Consider the following 11,873-nt stretch of genomic DNA (forward strand, 5'->3'; position numbering starts at 1 on the left):
CAGTGAGGCAGAAAGACAGTGGTAAAAAGTGGCTAGTGGACAGACAGTATTCAAACATGGAGGGGGTGAAGAGGCAGACAGACTATACAGAGAAGTCTATCTCTCCTCTTCCTTTAAGTGAAGCATTGAACAGTTCAATGGCCCTGGGGACAAATGACTTCCTCAGTCTGTCTGTCGTGCAAGGCAACAAACTGACATTTCTGTATTATAACCTCTTTATTCCAATTTTGAGATATTAATTTTGGGTTTTCATGACCTGTAAGCCGTAATCATCAGAGATTATATAGATGGGTGGTAATCTACCTAAGAATTCTTATTCCAATTGTCTATTGTAAAATTATTTTAAGTGGATGCGCATGCGGAATGCACACAGTCACCAAAGGGGGGCAGCAACATGCCACATGTCATTAATAGTTTGCCTTACTCAATGCATGCTCCTTCAGTTTCCCTCAATGAGTCAAGCCCCACCCTAAGTCTGACTCCTCCAGTGGCTGAACAAGTTCAGTCACAGTTAATGCCCCTCCTCTCCGTTTACAGTGAGTAGACTATATATGACTGCGCACATGAGAAGCCTCACATCCAGTAAGCCGAACTACAGAGCCCTGGCACCACACCAGTTCCCTGGGGGAAGAGGGAACCACTAACACATGGGGCTATGGATGTTTCAGAGGGAAAAACTTGTTTCTGCGTCAGCGTGTTCTGTCTGAGCGAAGACCAACAACAATGTGGCATTCAAGTCACCAAACAGGGCCAGCACAAGGAACTCTCACTACAAGCCAGCCAAGATGGGAAGGGGGTCAACCTGGTTTTGATGGATGGTAAGCGCCGTGACTCGTAATACGCATGTTGATCTGAAGTCTGGGGAAAGGGATAAATGAAGAATTAAGAGTTTATTTTAGAGACCCATTCAGTTTAGACTCACATATTTGCCTAGGCGTGCAAAGCATTTATTATGAAAGGCATGATGTCAAGAAAGTTATTGAAGGGGTGGGAGTCTTGAGCCACAATACCCCAAGCATTTACAAGTGCTTACTCCTCCAAGTCAGTCTGAAACCTGGGTCCTAACAAATGGCTGTTATCCGTTTTAGTATATGCTTTTGCATGAAGGAGTAACAGTTCACTAAACTGGTCAAGTGGAGAGTTTATCATCAACAGCTCAATATTCATGCTGCTGGCACACCAACATCAGAACCAAGAGTCAGTTGAGGTCAGGCTCATTTGACCTTAGGTGCAAGGAGTGGTAAAATGCCTTCTTCCTTTCCCCTGTCTTTACTCAGGTGGGCTGCTGCACATCTGTCTGGTACCGTTTTTTGTTCTGCCCTCTGGCTGCTGAATTGCTGGATGAGATTTACTGCTGGAGTACGATGTAGTGCTAGGCCTGCCGAGGGTCTAGCTGTGTGGCCTTTTTTTTGGGGTGGGGGGGGGGGGAGGCAAGACCAGTGAAGCTGCCAGTGCTCCAGACTGTTTTCCACTACCATGTAACCAGGGATCGGACTGCCAGAGTGATTCTCATCCGCTAGTGTTTTGGATCAAGTATTTTTTTCCTGCTTAGTCACTACTCAAACATTGAAAGTATTGTGCTGCATCAGTTCAGTGACAAGAATAACAATGTATTTTACTTACTGGTGGATTGATTGATTGAATGAAGACAGATTTCTTCCACCTGATGCTCTGCAGACGTCAACAAAAGAATTAAGATCGTATAGATTGACATAACCAGACAGGCATGAAAAATCATCTTATGGAATGGGACTAAAGAGGAGTAATTTGAAAGCTTTAACTGTTATCACAATGATCACAGCTGCAAGAAGAAAGAGTGTGTTTGTGTGAGTTTAAGATGTCTCCTACTCTAGAAAATGTTTGAGTTTCTCACTGTGGGATGTCATTGACTCTTACTCTTATAGATGACAAGACCTGCGTCCTCAAGGTCACCATCACATCTGAGACAGACTGTTGTCGTGTTGGGGCCCAGTCCTTCTTGGTCTCCAAGGGCAACATAAGTTCCGTGTTGTGCTTCAGGACAGACTCAGGTCAGACCTTCACCCAACTGTGCCCTCAACACACTCTCACACCCACACATTTAAGTCACACACAGACACACACATCTCATCTACATCTATTATTCATCTCACAAGTTTATGTATTTAACATAAAGAAACACAAACCATGGACCTCATGATGATCACACACAAAACACCCAATGCACCAGTCACTCATCATCTCACTACAAGCCCACTCAAGCCCCACTGGACCTTAAAAAAACAAACACATGGCATTTAATATGGTGCCACCTAGGCTCCTATGTAAATTTATGAAATTTACATAGAAGGTATACTGTACTGTATACTCAAATTTATGAAATTTACATAGAAGGTATACTGTTTTTTCCGTGACCTAATGAACTTTATATTTTTTCTTCACTGGAGTCATTATATTAAAATACATCACTGATATATGTGCGTCATATTCCATGTATAATAACCAACATCAGACATCCTTGCAACAGCAATGAGGTCACCCCGTCTCTCTGAAGTTGAATCCACCGCACATGTGCAATACATCTGCATGCAGTATGTGTGTGTGTGTGTCTGCTCTTCAAACAAGCCCCTGTCTGTGCACTCAGGAACACATGCAGTGACCAGGGCCAGGATCAGGCAAGCGTTACGGCGCTGGGGTGGAGGAGTGGAGTGGAGTGGTGTGTGTGTGAGTGTGTGTGTGTGTGTGTGTGTGTGTGTGGTGGTGGTGGGGTGGTGGGAGTAGAGACTGCAAGCTCGGCTGGAGCTGTGTTATTTCGCCAGCCCGTCCATAGCAGGGTGTAATGGTCCTTCTTGACATGGTCTGCTTCAGCATGTGGGATGGAATGTCAGAGCAGCACCCAGGCCCCTATGCTCAGAGTTGTCGCCCGCTGAGTGTGTGAGGTCGGGCCGAGATGGGGAAAGAGGACTGTAGCATCACTCTGATGTGCGCCAACATCGATTCGGCGCGCGTGTCTGAACACGAGAACGAGAGCTAATTTACTTAATGCACCCTGCCTGTTGAGCACAGACACAACAGCATATGATATGTTTGCTTAAGTAGGATGAGCTGTCATATTTCTTGAGTATAAGTACTATGTCTATGATGAATGGCCAGGAACATTAATCAATGCTGGAAGAGCTTTACAAAGGCTATCAGACTAACAGGGGTTGGATGACATGAAGAATATCACTTTCTTATGTATGATGGTATGGTTATGGGCTGGATGGAAAAGCCACAGCTGATAAGCACTTTGGATCTCTCTGACTCTGTAATACAGTGGCATTCCATTACAGTATTTATTCTTTTAACTGTGAAGTATATTGAGACCTGTGTCAATGATGATACTGCTCTATAAATAACAACAATTGAATTGTTGATACAAAAAGGTACAAATACGTGTGTTGATTCACAGAGTACCAAGACTTCCAGAGACTCCTGAGCAGCTGGGTGGAACCTCGGGGGGAGTGCTGTGCGTTTGACCAGCGCACCGAAGGCTCCTCCGCACTTCAGTACTTCCAGGTGGAGGCCTGCACCTCAAGTCCATCTCAACTTCACTTGGCTTATAACAGAATAAAGCTGTTTATAGCTGTACTTCTGTTTTTTGTATAATCTGTGCATCCTCTATCCTAGTCTAGCAACCTCTGCTTTATCTTCACTAGATACCTGAGTCTGATGGGTGATCATTGTAATCAATAATTCACTGATGTGGTCGAGAGAAAGGGATGTTTTTGTTTACATAACTCCTCGTTGTCATTGTAGTTTTACGGCTGTATATCACAGCAGCAGAACATGCTTCAGGACTACCTGAGGACTGCTACTTACCAGAAGGCCATTCTTCTGAATGAGCTGGACTTTAGAGATAAGGTAAGAGATGACTAGAGATATAACTAACCACTTTGTGATGTTTATGTGGATCACATCAGTATTCATGTATTCATGTACATATCTTCCCATTCAAATTGTTACCAGACGATTAGCCATGTAGACCTAGACCAGTCAGAGTAATAAGCAGGATTTCATTTTTCATTTTCAGTGTCCAAAACCGGTGGCATTTCATCCATGACGCGGCCCACATGTGGCTCAATCTCTGCTCTTCTTCCTCTGTTGTTAGATAGTGCTGGATGTGGGCTGTGGAACGGGGATCCTGTCATTTTTTGCAGTGCAAGCGGGTGCCAAAAGAGTGTACGCTGTGGAAGCAAGCGCCGTGGCCAAGTACGCAGAGGTGAGCATATGCTACTCAATCAGGTTTTTTTTATTTTTTTTTATTGAGTTAAATATGTAGACTTCCTGCCACCCACTATCAACTTGATGGATAGAACATAAGATGGAATGTTACAATTCCATTATTTAGATATTGAAGTACATTGCTTTGAATGTGTCTCCAGCATAACATGTTTTGCCTCTAGCTTTGCCCAAGTCTAAATGCAGTCATTTGACACAATTTGAAGTAATTTGCCAGATGTTTACCAATGTAGCCTCAAATCCACTTTAGCCAGCTAATGCTCCCTGTGCCCGAAGTTCATATAGTCCCAAGAGCTATCACACATTAAGAAATATTTTAGACATGACAGCTAAGATAAAATATTATTGTCTTCATTTCGTCCCTGTTGACATCATGACGGACAACTCCACAGTACCAGATTAGTGGGAGTGCAGTAGTGCCAGTGATTTCATCCTCATGTTGCCAACTGTTTCTCTTGGGTGGTTGCAAAACTTTGAGCACTAAATATCCAGGAAACATTTACTGACAATAACAACGTGCTGGACCAAGAACAAAAATGTAGGAGTAGTTAGGCAATGTTACAATATCAAACAGACACATCTAGAGTTTGACAAACTTCCCTCAAGTTGACCCCAAAGCGTCAAATTCAGAAAGCTAAATGGTGCAAAAGCCCTTTTTGGCGCAAAAAAAAGCCCTGCAGTGGGGCAAAAGAAAACATATTTTCACGGGTGGGTGGATGCTCGCCAAACAGTCAAGCACAGTCAAGCATACGCATCTCAGTTCCACTCTCCACTCGGGCTGGAAAGAATCACAAAGAAGTTCGTTTTTAAGAGAGCAACCAGATGTGTCTTCTGGCGTTTCCTCCACATAGCCTCTTATCTGTCTGTGTTTGTGCTGATTTAGACAAAAACGTCTAAATCACGAGAGGCTAGTCTATTAGACCACACAGACATCTGATCCCTCGAATCCAGCTGGATGCTTGTTAATGCTTTATGTGCAGGTAGAGTCTGACCCATCGCATTTATAGGTAATACAGCCAGCAGCAATAACTCCACCAATCACTGAGTTCTAGAACATTCCACCACACGAGAAATTATTCTGTCACACTTTTCAGCCCACAGAGCCTGGACCCAAACTCTTTGATTAAAACCAGTTTGTAATAACGAACATGTGTTTTCTTTTTCAGGTTCTTGTGAAGAGCAATGGTCTGTCAGATAAAATTATAGTTTTAGCTGGAAAGGTGGAAGAGGTCACGTTACCTGAACAGGTAGACATTATTATCTCCGAGCCCATTGGTTACATGCTGCTGAATGAGAGGATGCTGGAGAGTTATCTGCATGCCAAGAAATGGCTCCGGCCCAAAGGTGACCTCAAATGTCAAACAAAAAAATAACATGCAAAAATGCATACAAATTAATTAAAACGTGTTCCATTAAATTGTCCCAACATATCTTTAAATTGCTAATGTTTGTTGTCGATTTGGGTTCAGATGTAAAGAACAACAACAGTTGACAACTGGAAGTGGTGACTTTGTAGCCATATGAAAAATTATTGATACGGCTTACTAACTAGCCAGATCATTAAATAATTTATACATGTTGTTATATGACTTACTAACTAGCCAGATAATTAAATAGTTTATATATGTTGTTGCATTCCTAAGGTAATATACAAAATATAACCTAAATCTACTGTACGTATTATATATATATATATATATATATATATATATATATATTTCACAGCTGCATTCTTGCATGCAAACTCCTCTGAGTTTGGACTGAGTTTCTGTTAACCCTTAAAGGAGTACCGTCACACCGGTGTGATGGGAATGTTGAGAAATGAACGTTCTAAAGAATATCTGGGTTCATTAAATTCAACATAGAATTTTAGAACCTTCAATTGTTGCGGAACTTAAAATGTTCAAAAACCTACACCTTACTGGCATTTCTCCCCCTCTGTGGCTAGGTATGATGTTCCCCACTTCCAGTGACATCCACCTGGCCCCATTCACAGATGAAGCGCTTTACATGGAGCACTATGCGCGCTCCGGCTTTTGGTGAGATAAGAAAGCAACGACTTTCCTTAACTAAATCCTAAACTTACTTCAAACATGTGGCACCGATATGCAAGGCATTGTTTTGTGACTCTTGCAGTTGCACTATAGGTATTTGTCTATATTAGCACAAGTACACATGAGGATGTTGACGCTGTGTAGCATTCTGGTGTATCGTCGTTAATTCCCCACATCAGGACAGCTGTAGTAGTGTGGTGTTGTAGTGGGTGTCGACGCTGCCCACTGGTCGTGTGCTCTGCGTTGCTGTGGAAACACTTCTGTGCAGATGAGCTCACTTTTTAACCCTCCCCTGTAGCACTAGGTGGAACAAAACATAGCAGTGTTTTAACAGCCCAAAACATAGCAGTGTTCTAACAGCCCAAAACATAGCAGTGTTCTAACAGCCCAAAAAATAGCAGTGTTCTAACAGCCCAAAACATAGCAGTGTTCTAACAGCCCATACATGAAGCCGCCTCACTCCCTGCAGCAGTCACCCACACAATGTCTCAGACAATCTCACCCTCTGTCTCTCATACCACCCCCCCCCCACACACACACACACACTCTCTCTTCTCACTCTCTCTCTCTCTCTCACACACACACACACACACACACTCTCTCTCTTCTCACTCTCTCTCTCTCACACACACACACATTCACATAGATTGCATGTTTACAGCCTGACCCACAAGGCCTGGCCATACCTCCTCATTGCAAATATAAGCAAACACACTTCTGTATTCAAGCCTGCAGTTTATGCACAAACACACAGACACATACTCATACACATTCTCATTCTTATCCACTTATCCACATCCACTTAACACACACACACACACACACACTCTTACACACACACACACACGTACACACACGTACACACACACACACACACACACACACACACGCACATTCCCTTTCTGGGTGAGCTTATATGTAGTTAGCAGTCCTCCCACCCACTGTGTTTTGCCTTTAGGTCACTGTGCTATGACCCCTTCTGTGTGGGTTTCCTGGATGCTGTTAAATGCTTCAGTTCTGTCCTAACCCTGGCCCAGCTCCGACAGCACAAAGCCAAATCCAGATCTCACTGTGAGATTCTGGACCAGTCACTGCATGAACTATGCCCCACAGTAGCCTGGACTACCTTATAGTGACCTACTGACAGTAGCCTGGAATGCCTTATAGCGACCTACTGACAGTAAAACACTGTCATTTCTTTGATATAGTAATTTCAATGTAGATTCATATCTAGATTTTCAGAACTACAATTAGTCAAAATTATAAAGTGTTTAGAATTTGAACATTTTGTGCAATCGATTTCAAACAAATTCACAGATCCAATCATTGCTGTCTGTAACGTGACAGATACTGGGAGTTACACAGTAACGTCAGTGAGGTTAGTCAGAGGCCTTTTGCTTTCCTTCCAAAATTGTCTGTAACACATCATAGAATGTTAAGTTGAAACTGGCATCATTCATTATTCAATGCATAAATGCGTCAGTGCACTACATATCTACCTGATGCAACATTGCAGCTTAACAAGAAATGGTCATATATACTCTTAAAAATAGTTGCGGTCACATTAAGTACCTGCCAGAGTGAATGAAGTTGCGGTCACAAGTACCTGCCAGAGCGAATGAAGTTGAGATCCAGCGGTGGCAGCTCTCTTCTACAATTTCACACCTTTGACTCTGAAAGCCCCAAGCCACTAAATAACTTGGCTTCGGGTACCTTTGGATCACTACAGGCAGGAGACAGGAATATCACTGAAGTCAGTTTTATGGAGGTGTGTATTTTGGAAACGAAACAGAGACATGACATTGTAAATTTTACTACAGCACTGCCTATGGGGTGTAGCGTTTAGCATTCCTGGCCAACTCACAGCTCCAAACTAAGAGGTTTAATCTAAAAACATGGCGAAAGCAAAACTGCCAATGCACGACTGCTCTAATAAAGCTCAATTTAACCGGTCGTCTTTACTGTCTGCTGAGACAGCACAAGTGAAATTGTTTGTATCTATTGCAGAGCTTTGCAGTTTAGCTGTTCATTTAGCAACATAATGGCCTTTCACAAGGTTATTAAACATTCATGCAGTTACAGAAACCGTTTCAGTGTAATTGAAAACTTTAATTTGAAATGCAAGCTGTCTTTCTTGACAGGCAACAGACCTGTTTCCATGGCATCAATCTGAGTGGGCTTCACACTGCAGCTGTAGATGAGTTCTTCAAACAGCCTATTGTGGTACTTCTCTCTCTCCCTCTCTCTCTCTCTCTCTCTTACACAAAAATATATACAAAAAAGGTATATAAGGCACAAATACAGAAACTCATCACCTTTTATTTTTCATACAGTTCAATCATGTTGTTAATGAGGGAATATATTAAAGATGAAGTCCATGATTCGGTCGATGTAGTTATTTGTGCTCAAGAGCCAATCAAATTGCATCCCTCCCCTCTGCTCCTGAAGTACTGCTTGGATTGGCTGGGATTGTTTATGGCTATGAGCCACTGTATTTGCTTCCCATTTATACAAAGCCAGGGCTGCGCATGAACACAAAAGAGTTTCCCTGAGGGAAACTATTGCTATTATCGTTACTTTGCTGTTCCTTATATGTGAGCCAAGAACTTGGTTGACCATCTCTTTTGCTTTACTTAAGTAAGTTTTATTTTGTTTCTGTATTTCACCTACTGTATATGTACACACTGTGAATGAAAAGATGTTCTCCCCGAGTGACAAACAAAATCCAATAAAAAAAGAAAATATCTCACAAGAAATAACAAAGGGGGAAAAAATAAATAAAGAGTTTCTCTGAGGGCAAATACTGAACAGACAGTTTAGAGGACCGCAAGGAGCATTTAGCAGAATTTGACAAAAACTGTATATTATAGAATCATGGACTAAAGCTTTTAATGGAGGACTATGAATTTGCGACTCAAAACCAGTAACATCCTATACAAGTATGAGAGGACAAATACTCCAACCTCTTGCTTAAACATATGCTTTATATATCATAATTGAATATGTTCACTAACTTTTACTCAAGCCATTCATTTGCATTTTGTCTTCTTCTAGGACACATTTGACTGGCAGATTTTAATGGCCCAGTCCACAAAATACACTATTAATTTTCTTGAGGCAAAGGAGGAGGACTTGCACAGGTTTGCATTCTACATATCAACTTTCTTGGTCAAGGTCATGTCAACCTTTAATGTAAAAGTAACACTGCAACTTTTATGTGTTTTCACTATATTGTTTTTAACCAAAGGTATGATCCATTAAATAGATATTTGTTTTCATAATATAGGTTGGACATTCCCTTTGTTTTCAAGTTGACACAAACAGGACTGATCCATGGAATTGCCTTCTGGTTTGACATAGCCTTTATTGGAACCAGGTACAAATCACAATCCTATCAAAAGCATTGTACAACAAAATCATATTAATATGGTATATTGTGTTCAGCAACCTCATAAAGCTTTGGCTAGAGATTATGGTCGCATCTATAATGGTGTTAGTTTCAATCTTGTCTGGATCATCCTTGTTCATCAATAACATCAAAGTCCTTTTATTTGATTTGTTTTTCCATTATGTGTTGAATCTTTGCCATTACAGTTTCAATTACATATTAAGTATTTTATTTTATTAAATCTTTTTTTCACTTTGAAATATGCATTTGAAATCACTATAACTTTGATATGGTTGTATAGACAGAGAAGTAATTCTCTATAGATTTAGAATTATTTTCCAATTTTTTCCACAGAATGACCGTATGGCTCTCAACAGCTCCAAACCAGCCTCTGACTCACTGGTACCAAGTCCGCTGCCTTCTACAGACACCACTGTTTGCCAAAATGGGGCAAACATTATCAGGGAGAGTTCAACTCATAGCCAATAAGAGGTATATACTGTAAATACAACAGGAAGTACACACATATTTTCACAGAGCCTTTCAAAGAAATGAAAACAAATTAATCTTGTGCTTTGTGTAGGCAAAGTTATGATATTCACATCGTGGCAGTCATTGACCAGTCAGGATTTAAGTCTGGCAATACACTGGACCTCAAAAATCCTTTCTTCAGGTAAGAGGTTGGTTGTGAAGCATATAACTCTGTGCCATATGTTATTTGAAAGTGAAAAATGACATTTATACTGGTATATTGGTATATTGGTGTTGACACAAAAGTGAGGTGAATGGTTCCAAATATGTTTTCAGAGAAGGTGTCCAGTATTACTGCACTAAAACAAGTGTACATAATGATAACCAATTCAGAGCAGCAATCACACATTTTTATAGTGGCCCTCTTGTAAAATGAATGTCTGTCTGCTTGTCTAGGGTACCCACTTGGCTTCAGGCATAGAGTGCCCCCAGCAGGAGCATAGAGTGTGTCGACATCATCAGGGCAGGATTGGACAGATTAGATTCAACTGAACCCTGGGACTATAGGCTGGGTAATGTACACTATAGAAACAGAAAAACTAAAGGGGTGGGGTCCATGTATGAGATACATTTAAATGTGTCAATCATATGTGACTATATTACAGCCAGGACAGAATTATACTTCCTCTCCAAGTAGTTGTTGTGTGTTTCTCTCAGTAGTATATCTTCAGTGTTATTAGATTTTAGTAAATGTGTAATTGTCTTTTAACTGTGTCTGTCTGTCTGTCTGCATGTCCCACACTAACAATGAGCTGCTTGTGGTTACTCATACTGATTAATCATCCCTCTGGTGCTCTGTCCTTCCCTACAGGTATGCCTAGGTCAGTCTGGTCTCCGAAGTCATCCCATCACTATCCTCATCTGTTCCCACCTACACAATGTCTGATATCTGGAATAGGCTAAATCTAATTAACTTCTTAGCCTTGGCTACATGTTTTCAACATCTCTAAGGCCAAAGACCTCTTGACTGATACAGACGTGGTGGACGGACCACATTTTTGACCAACATACTGGGTTGAATATGTTGCATTTTAAATAAAATGGATTGGACAGATGATAGTAGGCTACCATGTATGAAAGTACTTTGTAAAGATGTAAACAATGCAAACCATGTTTATAGAACTTTTTTGTATTTTTTGGAAAAAAAAGAGTAGGATTAAAATAATTGGGTGAACCCCCTGCAATAACTCTGGAGACCCTCAGGGGTCACAGACCCCTTTTTGAAAATACAGATATGTAGATGTGTTAGCTAGCCTATTTGTTATGAGACATACATGTTTTTCTATTATAATTGTATAATACATGTGTTCATTGGAATGTTTGAACAGCTGGATTTAAAATGTTTGACAATAAAAACAGGCTAATCAAAGTTGAGTGTTTTACACCCATGTTTTATATTTTTACTTTAAACTATGACATAGGTCTATCACAAGATGTATGAACTCTTTAACAATAAATTAATCCAATATAGCCTAGGGTACGCAGGAATTTAAGGAATTCTAATTTAATCAGGGTTGTTGTTTCACGGAGGTAGGCCTATGAACTGGATTTCTTTCGGTTTTGTGACAATTTTCATGTATTTTTCAGACCTCTGCAAGAATTGATAGGCTATACTATAGCCTATAAAGCTACAAACGACC

The 11,873-nt window shown here is 40.9% G+C and overlaps 1 protein-coding gene across 2 annotated transcripts; it reads left to right on the top strand.

The window, feature by feature from the left end:
• The first annotated feature begins 537 nt into the window (after positions 1 to 537).
• Positions 538 to 11,602, top strand: carm1l (coactivator-associated arginine methyltransferase 1, like). 2 transcript variants are annotated; one of them, XR_006026768.1, is made up of 14 exons: positions 538 to 818; positions 1,905 to 2,030; positions 3,431 to 3,537; positions 3,778 to 3,882; positions 4,130 to 4,240; positions 5,427 to 5,604; positions 6,209 to 6,299; positions 8,456 to 8,537; positions 9,369 to 9,454; positions 9,601 to 9,690; positions 10,057 to 10,194; positions 10,286 to 10,375; positions 10,630 to 10,745; positions 11,045 to 11,602. XR_006026768.1 is itself a non-coding variant. In XM_042080602.1 (13 exons), the coding sequence occupies exons 1-13, from the start codon at positions 656 to 658 to the stop codon at positions 11,052 to 11,054; spliced, it is 1,377 nt and encodes a 458-aa protein (XP_041936536.1). In that variant the 5' UTR covers positions 538 to 655; the 3' UTR covers positions 11,055 to 11,602. The 2 variants fall into 2 exon arrangements, 1 of the variants encoding a protein (XP_041936536.1); XM_042080602.1 differs by lacking the exon at positions 10,630 to 10,745.
• Positions 11,603 to 11,873: the final 271 nt, after the last annotated feature.

This window comes from Alosa sapidissima, chromosome 23, assembly GCF_018492685.1.
Source record: "Alosa sapidissima isolate fAloSap1 chromosome 23, fAloSap1.pri, whole genome shotgun sequence".
Classification (NCBI taxonomy): domain Eukaryota; kingdom Metazoa; phylum Chordata; class Actinopteri; order Clupeiformes; family Clupeidae; genus Alosa; species Alosa sapidissima.

Excerpts from the sequence above, each read along its gene's own strand:
- carm1l (XM_042080602.1), top strand. The coding sequence starts at position 656 with ATGGATGTTTCAGAGGGAAAAACTTGTTTCTGCGTCAGCGTGTTCTGT. Across the intron at positions 6,300-8,455 it reads TATGCGCGCTCCGGCTTTTG|GCAACAGACCTGTTTCCATG; the intron begins GTGAGATAAGAA and ends CTTTCTTGACAG. Across the intron at positions 10,195-10,285 it reads CAACTCATAGCCAATAAGAG|GCAAAGTTATGATATTCACA; the intron begins GTATATACTGTA and ends TGCTTTGTGTAG.